The sequence below is a fragment of the Elephas maximus genome, chromosome 2 (assembly GCF_024166365.1).
Source record: "Elephas maximus indicus isolate mEleMax1 chromosome 2, mEleMax1 primary haplotype, whole genome shotgun sequence".
Classification (NCBI taxonomy): domain Eukaryota; kingdom Metazoa; phylum Chordata; class Mammalia; order Proboscidea; family Elephantidae; genus Elephas; species Elephas maximus.
This window is the reverse complement of record NC_064820.1, coordinates 226,638,104-226,656,145: the sequence shown is the minus strand read 5'-3', so window position 1 is coordinate 226,656,145 and position 18,042 is coordinate 226,638,104. Positions and strand designations below refer to the sequence as shown.

The 18,042-nt window shown below is 43.2% G+C and overlaps 1 protein-coding gene across 3 annotated transcripts in view; it reads right to left on the bottom strand.

The window, feature by feature from the left end:
• PDE9A (phosphodiesterase 9A) overlaps positions 1-18,042 on the bottom strand; it is a 148,067-nt gene that overhangs the window by 45,383 nt on the left and 84,642 nt on the right. For all 3 annotated transcript variants that reach the window (XM_049874949.1, XM_049874947.1, XM_049874948.1), the window contains exons 5-6: positions 10,708-10,762; positions 9,768-9,838 (exon numbers count right to left, since the gene is read on the bottom strand). In XM_049874949.1, the coding sequence (XP_049730906.1) occupies positions 9,768-9,838; positions 10,708-10,762 (126 nt within the window). The remainder of the gene's footprint in view (positions 1-9,767; positions 9,839-10,707; positions 10,763-18,042) is intronic.

The following is an 18,042-nucleotide window of genomic DNA, read 5'->3' as shown; positions in this document are numbered from 1 at the left end:
ATAAGTCACAAAAAAGATTAGTTTTTTTTTTTTACTTTGTAATACACCTCAAGTTTTATGCAGAAGAATGCTACCCATGATGTCATTCTATTCTCCCTTTCGCCAAGCTTGGCTCTGAATAACTGCTGAAAATAAAATGAGAAGGATTTCTACAGGAAAAACAAAACAACCTGGTGGTTTTTGACTGTTTCTAACAATTTTCTCCCACCCCCAAGGAGCTGATGCCAGCTCTCTGTGCCCGTCCAGGGAGAAACTCTCCAATGAGGTGCCCTGGGCAGGATGGCTGGCATCAGGAGCTCTGAGCTGGGTTTTCTAAGCATCTCCAGTGTCAGGGGCCAAGCAGGGAACATGGCTGCATGGGGACATTGCTTCTTTCTGCCTAAAATGATGAGGAGTCTGATATTTGGGTCTGGTCTTGAGAACTTGTCCCTGTGCCACAGTGACTGTGTGACATTTACAAGCCCTTCTCTGCCTTCCACTAGGATGGTTGGAGGGCACAGGGATTGTTATGGGTTGGACTGCATTCCCCTAGAAGTTATGTTCAAGTCTTAACCCCTGTATCTGTGAATGTGAACTGTTTGGAAATAGGGTCTTTAAAGATGTTATCAATTAACAGGAAGTCATATTGAAGTAGGGTTGTTAGTTGCCATCCATTTGGCCTTATGCATAACGGAATGAAACACGGCCTGGTCCTTACGATTGTTGGTATGTTTGAGTCCATACTGGAGTAGGGTGGGTCCTGAACCTAAGTAGTGTCTTATAAAAAGAGCAGAATAGACACCAAGACACAAACAGAGGGAAGAGATGATGTGAGGAACCATCTACAAGCCAAGGAATGCCAAAGACTGCCTGTAGAAAGAGATAAAGATGGACCTTACCCCAGAGCCAATGCCCTGATTTGGACTTCTAGCTTCCAGAAGTGTGAGAAAATACACCAGTTTTAAAAGCCTCCCTCTTGTGGAATTTTTTTGTTACAGTAGCCCTAGGAGACTAAGTTAGGTGCCATCAAGTCGATTCCGACTCATAGCGACCCTATATGACAGAGTAGAACTGCCCCATAGGGTTTTCTAGGCTGTAATCTTTATAGAAACAGACTGCCACATCTTTTTCCCACGGAGCGGCCGGTGTGTTTGAACCTCCGACCTTTTGTTTAGCAGCCAAGCACTTAACTGTTGTGCCAGCAGGGCTCCTTAGGAGACTAAGACAGGGACCAAAGGCACAGGGCCTTCTGTGCATGTGATGGGGCCTGGGAGGTGCAGCCTGATGGTCGATGCTCTGCTCTGCAGGTGCACTGTTGTTTGGGGACTGCAGGGGACTTGAAGCGCTCACTAAGAGCCCACCACCCGCCTGCCAGTGGGTCCTGCTGTGGTGGCTTATGTGTTGTTATGATGCTGGAGGCTATGTCACCAGCATTTCAAATACCAGCGGGGTCACCCATGGTGGACAGGCTTCAGATGAGCTTTCAGACTAAGACAGACTAGCAAGAAAAGCCTGGTGATCTACTTTGGAAAACTTTTTTTTTTTTTGAAAACTCTACGGATCACAACAGAACATTGTCTGATATAGTGCTAGAAGATAAGCCCTTCAGGTTGGAAGGCACGCAAAATACACAGTGGCTGCAACAATGGACTCAAGCACACCAATGATAGTGAGGATGGCACAGGACCAGGCAGTGTTTTGTTTTGTTGTACCTGGGGTCGCTGTGAGTCAGAGCTGACTCGATGGCAGCTAACGACAAGAGTCCACACCCTCTTTGACAGCAGGTGTGCTGAGCGCTTTCTTGGATCAGGGACCCCTTTAGGAAGCTGATGCCTGCCATCAGCCTCTTCTGAGAAAAAGCTCGTAGCGTACACATGCTGCGATTTGCATCTGGACCACCGTGGCCTCCAGGGCATTCCTGGGATGCCCCAGACTAAAGTGGATGCCCCACTTTGGAGATACCATGGTGGGGTTGTGTCTGTGGGGTCTGCCACGAGGACACTGAAGTGAGCAAATGTAGATTCCAACATCCATAGCAAGAAGGAGCTCAGTCTTGTTGACACGTGAAAGCCAGAACATTCCAGAAAGTGAATGCGTCTGGAGAGTAGGGACATGTGGTATAGACTCTGATCTGAAGAGTGGATAGGTCTGGGGAAGAGACTAGGACACGCAGTGTACACTCTGAAAGGTAGCTGTGCCCCATCCTTCACAGATCCATGGTTAAATTAGGTACATTTGATATATTTTTTTCTGGATACAAAATAATATATGATAGAAAATATGGGAAATACAGAGCACCTCCAAGGAGAATATTTAAAAAATCATCTATCATCTTAAAAAATTATATATGTTGGTGTGTATCATTCCAGGCTTTCTCCTCCTCCTCTCATGTATTCTTTCTCCTCTCTCTATCTGCCCACCCATTCATCCATTCACCATCCATCCACTCATCCATCCACTCACCCACTCACCCATCCATCCATCCACCCGTCCGCCCACCCGTCCTTCCGTCCGTCCATCCATCCATCCATCTGCTCACTTACCCACAGACCCATCCATCCATCCTTAATTTTAAAAGACAAAATTGAGATCATGCTATCTATTCTGTTTTACAACTTGCTTTTTCACTTAATAAGTCACAGGTACCACCTCCCCTCCTCCCCGCCTGACTGCCCATTAGCAGCTGGCCTCTTAGCTCACGGTTTTTGATGGGTTTATGTGCATACTGTTTACTTGTATCAATATTGGGGTTCACCTTAGATCTGCTTTTCTTGTCATTTATTGGGTGATGTTAAAATTTAGCCTTTTAGGTGACACCATACAGTATCAGTAATATGATCCCAGAGATTCAGAATTTAGGGCAATTACGCTTATGAAGGGACTGTTTGCCAAGGACATGGACAGTGAGTAATAAGATGGCAGAAACTGTGCGTTAGTCAATGGAGGAGAAAAACAACATTCCATGGAACGATAGAGCTGGGAGGGACCGTAGGGGGCGTGAAGCCGGGAGATGCTGAGTCATCACAGGTAGTGCCAGACTGGGGCCTGAACCCAGGGCTCCTTTCCCTCCCCTTCCTCCACACCCCCTGCTCCCCCGTCCTTCCCTGGACACCAGCTGCCTCTCGGAATGTTCTACAGCTCACCCACGGTACCATGCCAGCCCCTCCCTCACCCACCCCAGAGGAAGGAGAACATCTGTGCCAGCAGCCGGGCCCTGGGGCTGCGTATGTGAAAAGTCCTGCCCAGACAGTGCCCAGAGGGCTCGAGAGTGGAGACAGGACACCAGCTTCACACAACGTGGCCCCACTTGTTTGCCTCAAACTTTAAACATAGGTAGGCACAGGGCAAGAGTCCCAAACTGGAACAGGGGCTCCCCATTCCACCCAACTCTGCTCCAACCCATGGCTGATCTGTTTACGTCCCCCAGCTGGGCATGGGCCCTCGGACATTCAGGCTTGAAGCATTAGAATCTTCTGGGAACCCTGGGCTGTCCTTTTTAGACTTTTTGCATGGGTTTCTGCAAGTCACAGGCCATTCTGAAGGAAAACCTTGAGAATGGTTTTCTAAGAGAGACACTGGTTTTGGGGATGGAGGCTCAGTGAGTAGGTGGCAGCTGAGCTGCTGGCTAAAGCCGCTCTTTGTCCACCTAGCTCAGAAAGCCACCCTGAACCTGGCAAGCCTGGTCCTTCAGCTGCAGAGCTAATGGCAGTCCTTCAAAGACACAAATCAAAAGAGCTGTGTTGCAGCACTTCCTCTAAGGATTTCATTAGAGAATTTGCATAAAGCCCATTTCCTGGTGAAAAGAGAAAAGCAAGGCTTGGTTTCAGCTTTCTGGGCTGTTTGCATGCTCCGGGGTTGAACTTTGCCTCCATGGGGTCACTTCTAGCCTGGCCCATGTGGTGTTTCAATTTTGGTCCAAGCCCAGGGCACGGGGACAAAGGGTGGATGGGGCAGGGCTGCCCTGTGGCCTAGCCCCACTGCCCTGTCCAGCGGCCAGGTCAGCCAACAAGGAAGGAAGGGAGTAAAGTTCCCCGGGCAGGTTTAATGTCCAACCAGGAAGTGAGGTGAGGCCCTGGGTGTATTCTTTGTTTTCCGAAATGACCTCTAACCTAAGGGAAACCCAGCCTCCTGGAAGCGAGCAGAAAATCTACATAAAAAAAAAGAAAAGCTTTGAAAGTGAATCCAGAGAAATGGAGACATGCACATTTATATTTAAGTTTATATTCAATTCCAAAGAATTGTATATTTGAGATGGTCAAAGAACACGCAGGAAATTCCATTAAAAACAAGTCAGACACGATGAATACAAAGTGGCTTTAAAGATGTGACTTCTAGTTGGATGCCTCCTTAAATCTGAGAAGCCAAAAACAGCTCATCATGGTTCCTGGGTACCAAATAAAGCTCTGTGGGTACATGCATGTGGGTTTCTGTGTGTATTTACACATGTGTGTTAGTGAATGCATGTGTACGTGAGTGCGAACGCACGCTCACGTGTCTCTGAATAATTACATATGTGCATGTGGGGTGTGTATGTGTGTCTATGCATGTATGTCTCTGTTTATAAGTGTGGGCACGGTTGTGTATTTGAATGTATATGCGTGTGTTTCTGTGTGTTTACATAGAGGTATTTGCATGTGTGTGTGTCTTTATGTATACACGTATACGTGTGTATACGTGCGGGCATGCATGTGCATGTATGTGCATTTGTCTCTGTGTGTTTATACGTGTGTGAGAGTGCATATATGAGTCACGTAGCCGGACCCTGGACGGTGGAGCAGCATGCGAATTGTGCCCACTGGCCTTCCCAGGGCAGTGGCCTGGTTCACTTGCCTCCAGCAACTATGCAGGGTCAGGATTGACCTGAGCAGCTGGGATAAGCAGTTCCCCAAGTGACCTGCATGAGGGGTCCAGCCACAGGACCTGCTCCCCTTTTTACCTTCCAAGGTCCCTGAAATGTCTGGCTACCTCATCTTGGGTTCCAGCACTGCAACTCCAGGCTGCCTTTTCAGAACTGACAGTGCCCAGTCCAGCCACCCTGGGCTAATCAGATGCTGCTGGGGACTGGGAAGCGGTCAGTCAGAAGTCCAGGAAAGGATGGACCTGAAGCCAGGTGGCCTTCAGGCAGTAGGAACGCCCACCTCCTGGGACACGTGAGCCAGCCGTGTTTATGGTGGGTGGCAGCAGCCAGGAGGAGGTGGAAATGCCGGGGCTGGCAGTGGGAAGTGGGTGTGGGAGGAACCCCACTGCCTAAAATCCCTACTTGGCCACTGCCCATGCCCCTCTCTTATCCCATAACCCCAGGGCTTTCCTCCTCTCTCCCCAGAGATGTCTGCTCCCTCGAGATCCATTCCTACAGAGCCTAGGCCTCCACCACTAGTCATTAGTAACACTAGTAATGAGTCCTCAGGTGGCACAAATGGTTTGTAATCAAAGTGAACCGAAAAAGTTGGAGGTTCCGACCCCCCCAGTGGCACAGCAGAAGAAAGGCCTGGTGATCTGCTTCCGTAGAGACTACAGCCGAGAAGATCCTTCGAGGCAGTTCTACCCTGTAACCCATGGGTTGCCATGAAGTCAAACTCCTTAACCGCAGCAAGTCTGGTTTTAGTCATTAGTAAAACCGGCGAAGATTAGTTTTACTAGTAAAAAGCTAGTAATCTTGACCCCTGCAATGAGCCCGAGCTCAGTGAGGGTAGAGGGGTGTGTAATTTTCCCAGTCAATACACGTGCATTGGCACCGGCCTCATAGGAAGAACGTTTCACCTAAGTGGAGTGAGTTCAGTCTGGAGGATTCCAGGGCCCAGGACAGGCGAGAGGAGAAGGTAATACGGATGCATCCTCAGATGGTCTTCAATTCACACACACACACTAGAAGCCAAAACAAGAATCCTTCTCGCCTGGTAGTTATCGCCGAGACCAGATATTCAAAGTTACACCGGCTCGTTATTAACCTTGCTGAGGTCAATGTATTTCTCCACAAGAAAAGTTCCGAAGATAAGCTGATGGCCTATTCAGCCTGGCTGTGTACATTTTAAGTGAACAATAACAGAGAGGGTGAAGCTGGCTTCATCTATTCTTCAGTGGGAGGATAGAGGAGGGCCCTGGAAGAAGCTGGTGGTGGGGAGCTGGAGCAGGGATAGCAGAGCAGCCAAGCACCTGCGCCCCAGGGCATTTGCACGCTTGGGTGTGATGCTGCGACTTTCCACATCTATAAATGCAGATGGTGACTGATTTTTGGCGAATGATATTTCCATCCTTGGCTGAACCCCTTCCCAAACTTGGAGAATTCCCCACTCTGTGGGTCTTGGCGGGAAGCTGAGCTAGCTGCCCACAACAAAAGATGGAAATACCAAAGACTCACTGTAGTGGGTTGAGTAGAACCTACTGCCATCCAACGGATTCTGACTTACGGAGACCCATGTGTTACAGAGTAGAACTGTGCTCTACGGAGTTTTCTATGGCTGTAATCTTACTGAATGAAGCGCGTCACCAAGACTTTCATCCATGGTGCTGCTGGGTGAGTTTGAACCAATAACCTTTTGGGTAGTAGTCAAGCACAAACTATTTCCACCACCCAGCATACAGACTGAATAAATATGGTGAAAGGATACAACCCAGGCGCACACTTTTCCTGACTTTAAACTACGCAGTATCCCCTTTGTTCTGTTTGAATGACTGCCTCTTGATCTACGTACAGGTCCCTCATGAGCACAATTAAGTGTTCTGGAATTCTCATTCTTTGCAATGTTATCCATAACTTGTTATGATCCACACAGTCGATATCCTCACATAGTCCATAAAACACAGGTAAACATCTTCCTGGTATTCTCTGCTTTCAGCCAGGACCCATCTGACATCAGCGATGATACCCCTGGTTCCACGTCCTCTCCTGAATCCGGCCTGAATTTCTGGCAGTTCCCTGTTGACACACTGCTGCAGCTGCTTTTGAACGACCTTCAGCAAAATTTTACTTACTTGTGATATTAATGATATTGTTTGACAATTTCCGCATTGAGTTGGATCACCTTTTTTTGGAATAGGCATAAATATGGATCTCTTCCAGTGAGTTAGAGGCTTGGCGGCTTAGTGGTTAAGAGCTTCACTGTTAATCAAAAAATCAGTAGCTTGAATCCACCGCCCTGTCCTTGGAAACTCTATGGGGCAGTTCTACTCTGTCCTATAGGGTCGCTATGAGTTGCAATCAACTCGTGGCAACAGGTTTTTTTGGTTTTCTAGTCAGTTGGCCAGGTAGCTGTCTTCCAAATTTCTTGGCATAGACGAGTGAGCACTTACAGGGCTGCACCCATTTGTTGAAACATCTCAGTTGGTATTCCGTCAATTTCTGGAGCCTTGTTTTTCACCATGCCTTCGGAGCAGCCTAGACTTCTTCCTTCGGTACCATCAGATCTTGATTCATATACTACCTCCTGAAATGACTGAATGTCGACCAGTTCTTTTTGCTACAGTGACTTGGTGTGCTCCTTCCATCTTCTTTTGATGCCTGCTGCATCATTCAATACTTTGCCCACAGAATCCTTCCACATTGCAACTCGAGGCCTGAATTTTTTCTTCAGTTCTTTCAACTTGAGAAATGCCAAGCATGTTCTTCTCTTTTGGTTTTCTAACTCCAGGTCTTTACACATGTCATTATAATACTTTACTTTTTCTTCTTGAGATGACCTTTGAAATCTTTTGTTCAGCTCTGTTACCTCATCATTTCTTCTGTTCACTTTAGCTACTCGACATTCAAGAGCAAGTTTCAGAGTCTCTTCTGACAACCATTTTGTTCTTTTCTGTTTTTTTTAATGACTTCTTGTTTTCTTCAGGTATGATGTCCTTCTACAATTTTTCTGGTCTTCAGTCATTAGTGTTCAACGCATCAAATCTAATCTTGAGATGGTCTCTAAATTCAGGTGGGATATACTTAAGGTCGTACTTTGGTTCTTGTGGACTTGTTCTAATTTTCTTCAGCTTCAACTTGAACTTGTGTAAGAACAATTGATGGTCTATTCCACAGTCGGCCTCTGTCCTTGCTCTGACTGATGATACTGAGCTTTTCTGTCACCTCTTTCCCCAGATGTAGTTGATTTGATTCCTGTGTATTCCATCTAGTGAGGTCCACGTATATAGTCCCTGTTTATGTTGTTGAAAAAAAGTATTTGCAGTGAAGAAGTTGTTGGTCTTGCAAAATTCTGTCATTCGATCTCCAGCATTGTTTCTGTTGCCAAGGCCATATTTTCCAACTACCCATCCTTCTTCGTTTCCAACTTTCACATCCCAATCACTAGTAATTATCAATGCATCCTGATTACACATTTGATCAATTTCAGACTGCAGAAGTTAGTAAAAATCTTCAATTTCTTCATCTTCCACCTTAGTGGTTGATGCATAAATTTGAATAATAGTCATATTAACTGGTCTTCCTTGAAGGCGATTGGATATTACTCTATTACTGACAGCATTGTACTTCAGGATAGATCTTGAAATGGTCTTTTTGACCATGAATACAACACCATTCCTCTTCAATTTGTCATTCCTGGCACAGTGGACCATATTCCAATTCAAAACTACCAATTTCAGCTTGCTAATGCCTAGGATATCGATGTTCATGTGTTCCATTTCATTTTTGATGATTTCCAATTTTCCTAGATTCATACTTTGTACATTCCACATTCCTATTATTAATGGATGTTTGCAGCTGTTTCTTCTCATTTTAAGTCATGCTACATCAGCGGATAAAGCTCCCGAAAGCTTGACTCCATCCATGCCACTAAGGTCGGCACTACTTTGAGAAGGCAGCTCTTCCCCAGTCATAATTTGAGTGCCTTCCAACCTGAGGGGCTCGTCTTCCTGCACTATATCAGACAATATTCCGCTACTATTCATAAGGTTTTCATGTGCTAATTCTTTTCAGAAGTAGACTGCCAAGGTCTTCTTCCTAGTCTGTCTTCGTCTAGAAGTTCAGCTGAAACCTGTCTGCCATGGGTGACCCTGCTGGTATCTGAATACTGGTGGTATAGCTTCCAGCGTCACAGCACCACGCAAGCCCCCACAGTATGACGAACTAACAGATGCATGGAGAAAAAGTATTAAAAAAGTATAAAAGTATAAATATTACTATAAAAAAAAAACAAAAAATGTAGACTTTGAATTGACTTCCCTTTGCTTAACTCGTAGGCAGCTCTACTCTGTCTTCTAGGGTCGCAATGAGTTGGAATTGACTCTGCATGTACTATTTTCCCAGTCTGCCCAGGAAGGGGCTCCGTGCCCCTGGCACACCAGCCAATGGGTTTGGTTGGTTTGTTTTTGCTTAACGCATAGCGTTTCTGCTTTCTGTTTGTGGTGTTTGGAAACCAAGAGGTAACAATTTAATGGACGTATTCCAGATACGAGTGAAATGGCAAGGTGTGGGCTGATGAGTAGAGTCTGCTGCTATTTATGTAAAAAGGAGACACACACACACACATACATGAGAACTTAACAGAAGCCCCTCCCCCAAGAGGCTGCCTTCAGGAAGCTTTCAATTTTCATTCTGGACTCTTCTGCACTGAAGAAATATTTTACTATGTGCTTAAGTTACTTTTAAACAAGAATAAAATGCTTAGGTTAGTCATTGTTCTCACCGCTGTTCACACAGCAAAGGCGATTTTTAAGCATTTCACAAAGAAAAGACATTGGCACTTACCTCCCACCTCCTTCGCTTCACCGCTGACCTGGTCACTGTTCTAAGTGGTTAATTTTAACAGAGGTTAGAAAACCTAGACACAAAAGGGAAGTGAAGGCCCACTCACATTCGACTCGTTTCTCTAGCACAGCTAGGTGGTTTGCAACTTCAGCTTTCAGCTCGTTGATTTTAAATGCTCTAGGAATTAATTAAAACAAAACAAAACATAATCCACAGAACTCTCAGAATTAAAATTGGCTCAGCAAAGGTCTATTGAATCCCTTCCAGGGTGAGGCCACAGGTGGGCTGCTGAGGGGTGGGTACAGAGGCCACCAGTTGCTTAGAAGGGACTTACATTGTTGTTGGGGGATGAGGGAGGAAGAGACACTCACCCCCAAGTTACACCAATGTTTTCCAGGAGAGAAGCACACAGCTGCTCTGCATCGGTGGGTGTTTTTACTTCTCTACACCTGAGGTGTGAGCGCATGCCCCCGGGGAGGACTCAGTTCCTCCTGGACTCTACCTTTCTGGGCACGGGCCATCTTCAAGGGACCTGTGTAGTCTCTCGAGAGGCACCAACTACTCAGTGAAACAAATCTTGGGCTTTGATTGTCCCCCTTTCCCTATTTTAATTACCAGGGGAGTAAGACGACACTGTAAAATTACCCTGAGAAACTGAAAATATTTACTTCAGAACTGACAAGATAACTCAGAAGAAGGAAGTCTTGTATCGATACAGAATCTCAGTGAGAAAGCTTATTTTTAAAATCTACTTTATTATTATTATTTTAAATGATGTCAAGTTTTGTAGGTTGTCCTGGGAGCCACAGAAGAGCCAGGAGAGAACATTTTTGCCTTATCCTCAAAGGGCCTGCTTGGCATGATCTTTGATACAGGTGAGCCTTTCCTGGGCCCCATCCAAGTTGGCTTAGGTATGGAAACAACGGAAAGTTTCCTACTAAAGGCAGTTTCTCCTGCCAGGCCTGGAGCAAGGCACCCACTTTGCCATCGAAATAAAAAACACACAGCTGTCATCATTACAGTACACATTTAAAATGCTCCGTTACCTGGAGAACTGCTCTGCGACCTGAGTCAGCACGCTCTGGATTAATTCTTCTCTCTCTGCAAATGGAAAACAGAAAGACAGACAGATGGATCACGAACAAGGGCAAGTATCTGTGGGCCTTCATGGGCCTACATCCTGTGTGTTCTGGGGACGTGATGCCAACGTATGGCTGAAGCACTTCCTGGTTACCTGGAGCGACACTCTGGGCTTGCTGTCAGGAGTCCGGGGCTCCCCTGGACCTGGGGTTTTCCTGTCTACCCTCAAATGCCCTTTCCTTCCTTGATTGCTCCAGCCTCACAAACCTGCACTCTCAACGGTCTCTCAGCAGAGTGTCCAGGGCTGATGTCCTTCCATTGCTGGCACCAATAAAAGCAGACAGGATGGGGTTGCTACATATGGGAGGTTTACATACTTGGTGCCTCGGTCCATTTTATGGGTGGCAATTGCCGTGACAAAGTAAGTTCAAGCCATATCTCAAGTTCGAAACACAATGTTCTCGTGGAAGGCCACAGAGAGGAAGCTGGCGGGGTTGAGCAAGTTTGTCCTTTTGTTGCCTGGCCTGTAAAACTGGGCTGGGCTGCTGGTTTTTCAAGGTTCATGTCCCAGGCTGCATATAGCCCTCCTATTTTCCTGTTGCCTGGTCATGCCTAATGCTGGATACCTCATGGTCCTGTTCTTTGCAGAAATCTTACTAAGATAGACTAGGAAGAAAGACCTGGCAGTCTACTTCTGAAAAATAACCACTGAAAATCTCATAATCATAACAGATCATTGTCCAATATACTGCTAGTAGGTGAGCCCCCTAGGTTGGAAAGCACTCAAAAACACACAGTGGCCATAACGATGGGCTTGAGCATGCCAACAACCATGAAGATGGGGCAGGACTGCTCAATAATTCGTTCTGTTGTACACAGTCAACTCAGTGGCAACTAGCAACATGACAACATGCTCTTGGGAAAAGAGACTTCTCTTCTTCGTTCCAGTTGGCCATTAGTTCATGTCTGAAAACACTGAGAGCCTATATAATGCTTAGTTCTAATTCTGTATATCATCTATGTTGACTCTACACCTAACCCTTCACTAGAAACACAACAAATTAAAACAAAACAAAACCCACCTAAGAAACAAAAGAATGTCATTACTACAATTTGGCAATTGGGGCTCAAAAGCTAGAAATATTTATAATCTTTGACCCAGTGTCTCTATTTCTAGGATACAATTATGTATGTACACAAAAGACGTTCATCATAATATTATTTAGCATAACGAAACTGTAACAACCTATATGTTCATCAAACGGGGCTTTGTTAAGTAAAGGATGGTCTATTTGTATTATGGAATCCTCTGCTGCTATTAGAAATTGTATCCTGGAAAATCTTCATGTCTGTTGTTATGGTAAAAATAATTACTTTAACAACATAAAAAATAAAGTAATGTGGATTCCACTTTTGAGAACATATTGGGAGGGTACACTATGAATTAAAAGTAGTTATCTTTTGGTTATAGGATTATATATGATTATAAATATGATGCCCCTAGGTGGTGCAAACACTTAATGCACTCAGCTGCTACCTGAAAGATGGGAGGTTTGAGTTTACCCAGAGCTGCCTTGGAAGAAAGATCTGGTGATCTGCTTCCAAAAACTCAGCCACTGAAAACCCTGCTTTGACACGTGTGGGATCACCATGAATTGGAGTTGACTTGATGGCAACTGGTTTGGTATAAATAAAATGATATTCTTATTTTTGTTTCTCCATATTTTATAAATTTTCTAGAAAAAGAAAAAACAATCTTAATTAATCAATCTAAACTAACCTGTTGGGATCTTATCCCTTCACCTGCCAAATGAAAGGGTGGAACTACACGACCCATGTTTCCCTCCAGCTTTCACATTCTGTCTTGAGTCGCAGAAAAAAAATTATGTTTTGTTATCTCTTTTAAAACTACATGTCAGCTAGGGAACTTTCATAGAGCCATAGGCTGAGCTGCTGGCTGGTTCACAGCCTGAGCCTTCAGAGAGGGCTCTACCTGCCAGAGAAGAAAAGCGGAGACTCCAGTGACAGGGACCACCAGTGAAAAGGCTTTACAGGCTTCCTTGTGGAAGTCACAGAGTAATTTTAGATCACTTATTCTGAACTCTTTGGCAAAAGAAATGTATCACATAACCTTCAAGAGCTAACCTCAAACTCTTGAGATAAATTTGAAACTCCATCAAACAACATTTATAGAATACTCCACCTAACAACAGCAGGACACACACTATTTTCAGGCACCTATGAGGGAGTGGTTTGGTTTGGGTTTATTATGAAGGAGTGGGTTTGGTTTGGGTTTACGAAGCTTCTATAAGATAGACTGTATTCTGGGCCACAAAGAAAACCTTGACAAGTTTAAAAGAACTGAAATCATATAGACTATGTTCTCTGACCAAAACAGAATCAAATGAAGAATCAATACTATAAAGGTAACAGGAAAATTTCAAACACTGGGAAACAAAAAAACATGCTTCTAAATAAGTCATGGGTCAAAGAGAAAGCCTCAGGGGAAATAAAAAATACATTAGACTGAATGAAAATGAAAATATAACACATTAAAATTTAGCTGCAGGAAACAGCTAAAGCAGTGCTAAGAGGGAAATTTATAGCACTAAAATGCTTACATGGGGTCCTGTTGGTGCAGTGGTTAAGAGCTTCACTGCTAACCAAAAGTCCGGCAGTTTGAGTCCACCAGCTTGTCCTTGGAAGCCCTATGGGGCAATTCTACTCTGTCTTATAGGGTCACTATGAGTTGGAATCAACTCGACAGCAACGAATTTGATTTGTTTTTTTAGTTTAAATGCTTACATGAGAAGAAATGAATTTTCAAATCAATCATCTAAGCTCCAACCTCAACAACAACAACAACAAAAGCAAAATAAATCAAAACCAAGCAGAGGAGAATAATAAAGATAAGAGCAGAAACCAATGAAACTGAAAAGAGAAAAATAAAGAAAACCAATGAAACAAAGAGTTGTTTTTTTAATAGATCAATAAATTGACAAACCTATAGTAAGTAATTGACAAAGAAAAAAAGAGAGAAGACATAGAGTACCAGTATCAGGAATGATAGAGATGATATTACTACAGAGCCTTCAGGCATTAAAAGGATAAGAAGGGGGATCTTATGAAAAACTGTATACATGTAAATATGACCTCTTAGATAGAATGGACCAGTTCCTAGAAAGTGTGAATCACCACAACTTACATGATATGAAGTAGATAATTTCAATATCCCTGTAACTATTAAAAAAATTGAATTGGAACTTAAAACATCCCCCGAAAAGAAATTTCCAGGCTTAGATGGTTTCCCTGGAGAATCCCACTAAACGTTTAAAAAGGATTAACATAATTCTTTGCAACCTCTTGCAGAAAATTGGAGGTAACATCCCTCAGTTCATTTTATGGAGCTAGTATCACCCTAATACCAAAACCAGAGAAAGAGAGTACCAAAACAAACAAAATAAACAAAAAACAGCAGAAAGAACGAAAAGGAAAACTACTGACCACTATCTCTTATGAACAGAGATAGAAAACTCCTATCAAAATATTAGCAGACAGAATTCAGCAACACACAAAAAGAATTAATCACCATGGCCAAGTGGAGCTTATTCCAGGAATGCAAGGCTGGTTCAATATTTGAAAACCAATCAATGTAATCTATTACATTAACAGGCTAAAGAAAAATCACATGATCCTATCAACTGATTCATACTAAGCACTTGACAACACAGCACCCATTCTTGGTAAAACTCTCAGAACACTTGAAACAGAGGAGAACTTCCTCAACTTAATAATCTACCAAAAAAAAAAAAAAAAAAGGAAAGAAAGACAAACAAAGCCTACAGCTAACATTATAATTAATGGTGAAAGACTGAATGCTTTCTCCCTGAGATCAATAACAAGGCAAGCATCTCCATTCTCATCACCCATTCAACACAGTGCTAAAGTTCTAGCCGGTGCAGTAAGGCAAAAGAAAAAGGCATACAGATTGGAAAGGAAAAAAATTAAAATGTCTCTACTTATAGATGACATGATTGTCTATGTAAAACATTGCACAGAATGTCCGAAAAAGAAAAGAAAAAAACTACCAGAAGTAATAAGTGATTCCACAAGGTCACAGAGTATAAGCAGGAAAACATACATAAATGATTGTATTTCTACATACTAGCAATAAACATGCAGCCACTGAAATTAAAATGCAATACCATTTACGATCACTGCAAAAAAAAAAAAAAAAAAAGAAATAGGTGTAAATCTGGGAAAACACACACCACACACAGAACTTGTGTACTGTAAACTACAAAATGTTATGAAAGAGATCAAAGAAGATCTAAAAAAAAGAGAGAGACAAACCATGTTCACAGACTAGAAGACTCAACAGAGCAAAGACGTCAATTCAGCCAAATTCATACACAGGTTTAATGTGATTCCTATCAAAATGGCAGCAGATATTTTTGTAGAAATAGAGAAGAATATTAAAGTTTATATGGAAAGGCAAAGGAACCAGGATAACTAAAACAATTTTGAAAAAGACTATAAAGTGGAAAGAGTGAGTTACCCTTTTTCAAGACTTACAATGTAGCTACAAAGATCAAGGTGGGAGGAGAGACAGATACATAGATCAATGGAACAGAATAAAGAGCCTAGAAATGTTGTTAGGTGCCCTTGAGTCATTTCCGGCTCACAGTGATGCTGTATACAACAAAACGGAAAATTGTCCTCTCCTACACCATTTTTACAATCATTGTTATGCGTGAGTCCATTGTTGCAGTTACTGATGTCAGTGCACCTCATTGAGGGTCTTCCTCTTTTTCGCTGACCCTCTACTTTACCAGGCATGATGTCCTTCTCCAGGGACTGGTCCCTCCTGATAACATGGCCAAAGTATATCATTTCTAAGGAGCATTCTGGCTGTACTTCTTCCAAGACAGATTTGTTCATTCTTTTGGCAGTCCATGGCATGTTCAATATTCTTCGCCAACACCCTAACTGAAAGGTGTCAAATCTTCTTCAGTCTTCCTTATTCATCGTCCAGCTTTTGCATGCATGAGGTGAATGAAAACACCATGGCTTGAGTCAGGGACACCTTAGTCCTTAAAGTGACATCTTTTCTTTTTAACACTTTAAAGAAGTCTATTGATACAGAGTTGCCTGATGCAATATGCTGTTTGATTTCTTGACTGCTGCTTCCATGGGCATTGATTGTGGATCCAAGTAAAATGAAATCTTTGACAACTTTGATCTTTTCTCTGTTTATCTTTCTTATTGGTCCAGCTGTGAACATTTTTGTTTTCTTTATGTTGAAGTGTAATCCATACTGAAGGCTCTGGTCTTTGATCTTCATCAGTAAGTGCTTCAAGTCCTCTTCACTTATGGCAAGCAAGGTTGTGTCATTTGCATATCGCAGGTTGTTAATGAGTCTTCTTCCAATCCTGATGCCCCATCCTTCTTCATATAGTCTAGCTTCTCAGATTATCTGCTCAGCATACAGACTAAGTATGGTGAAAGGATACAACCCCAATGCATGCCTTTCCTGATTTTAAACCACACAGTATCCTCGTGTTCCACTCGAATAACCGCCTCTTGGTCTACTTACTGGTTCATCATGAGCACAATTAAGTGTTCTAGAATTCCCATTTTTCCTAACATCATCCATAATTTGTCATGACACACACAGTCAAATGCCTTTGCATAGTCAATAAAACACAGCTAAACAGCGAAGAAGAGGAAGACCCTCAAGGAGATGGATTGACACAGTGGCTGCAACAATGGGCTCAAGCATAACAACGATTGTGAGGATGGCGCAGGAACGGGCAGTGTTTCGTTCTGTTGTACATAGGATCCCTATGAGTCGGAGCCAACTTGACGGCACCTAACAACAACAAACATCTTTCCGGTAGTCTCTGCTTTCAGCAAAGGTCCACCTGACATTAGCAATGATATCTCTCATTCCATGTCCTCTTCTGAATCTGGACTGAATTTCTGGCAGATTCCTGTTGATGTACCGCTGCAACCATTTTTGAATTATCTTTAGCAAAATTTTACTTGTGTGTGATATTAATGATCCTGTTTGATAATTTCCACGTTGCCTTTCTTTGGAATGGGCATGTATATGGATCTCTCCTCCAGTTGGTTGGCCAGGTAGCTGCCTTCCAAATTTCTTGGCATAGACAAGTAAGAGCTTTCAGCTTTGCACCCATTTGTTTCTGAAACATCTCAATTGATATTCCACCAATTCCTGGAGCTTTGTTTTTCATCAATGCCTTTGGTGCAGCTTCGACTTCTCCCTTCAATATGATCAGTTCTTGGTCATATACTACCATCTTCTTTTGACACTTCCTGCATTGTTCAATATTTTGCCCCGAGAATCCTTCGATATTGCTACTTGAGGCTTTCAATGTTTTCTTCAGTTCTTTTAGCTTGAGAAATGCCGAGTGCATTCTTCCCCTTTGGTTTTCTAACTCCGTATCTTTACACATGTCATAATAATATTTTACTTTGTCTTCTCAAGCAGCCCTTTGAAGTCTTCCATTCACTTTAGCTACACTACGTTCAAGAGCAAGTTTCAGAGTCTCTCCCGTCATTCATTTTGGCCTTTTTCTTTCTTTCCTGTCTTTTTAATGACCTTTTGCTTTCTTCATGTATGGTGTACTTCATGTCATCGCACAACTCATATGGCCTTTGTCTGGGCTAGAAATAGGCCTACACTAATAAGCCCAACTCCTTTTGACAAAGGTGCAAAAGCAACTCAATGGAGGAAGAATACCCTTCTCAACAAACAGTGCTGGAGCGACTGGAAATCTGTAGAGGTGGAAAAAACAAACCTCATCCTAAACCTCACCTCTTACTCAAAAATTAACTCAAAATGGACCATGGATATAAAATGTAAAACTATAAAACTTTTAGAATAAACACAGAAGAAAATATTAGGGACCCTGGGCTAGGCAAGTAGCTCTTAGACTCGACACCACAAGCATGAGCTATAAAAGAAAAGAAAATGATAAACTGGACTTGATCAAAATGAAAACTTTTTCTCATGTTTCGGGACTCTGGAGGCTGAAGACACTGAAGATGCCCAAGTAATTAGTACATCACTGCTATCAGGCCACTTCTGGTCACCTTCCCACCACGTCACTCACTTCCTCTAAGTTGTTTTTCAGACCCTCCGGAGAGCCCCGGAAGGGTCCAGATCTAACCAGCTCACACGACCCTAGGCTGCCACACATGCTCAATGACGCAAGAGAACTTATGTCAAGGAACCAAAAGACTCTCACCAAGGAGCCAGAATCACTGGAAATGCA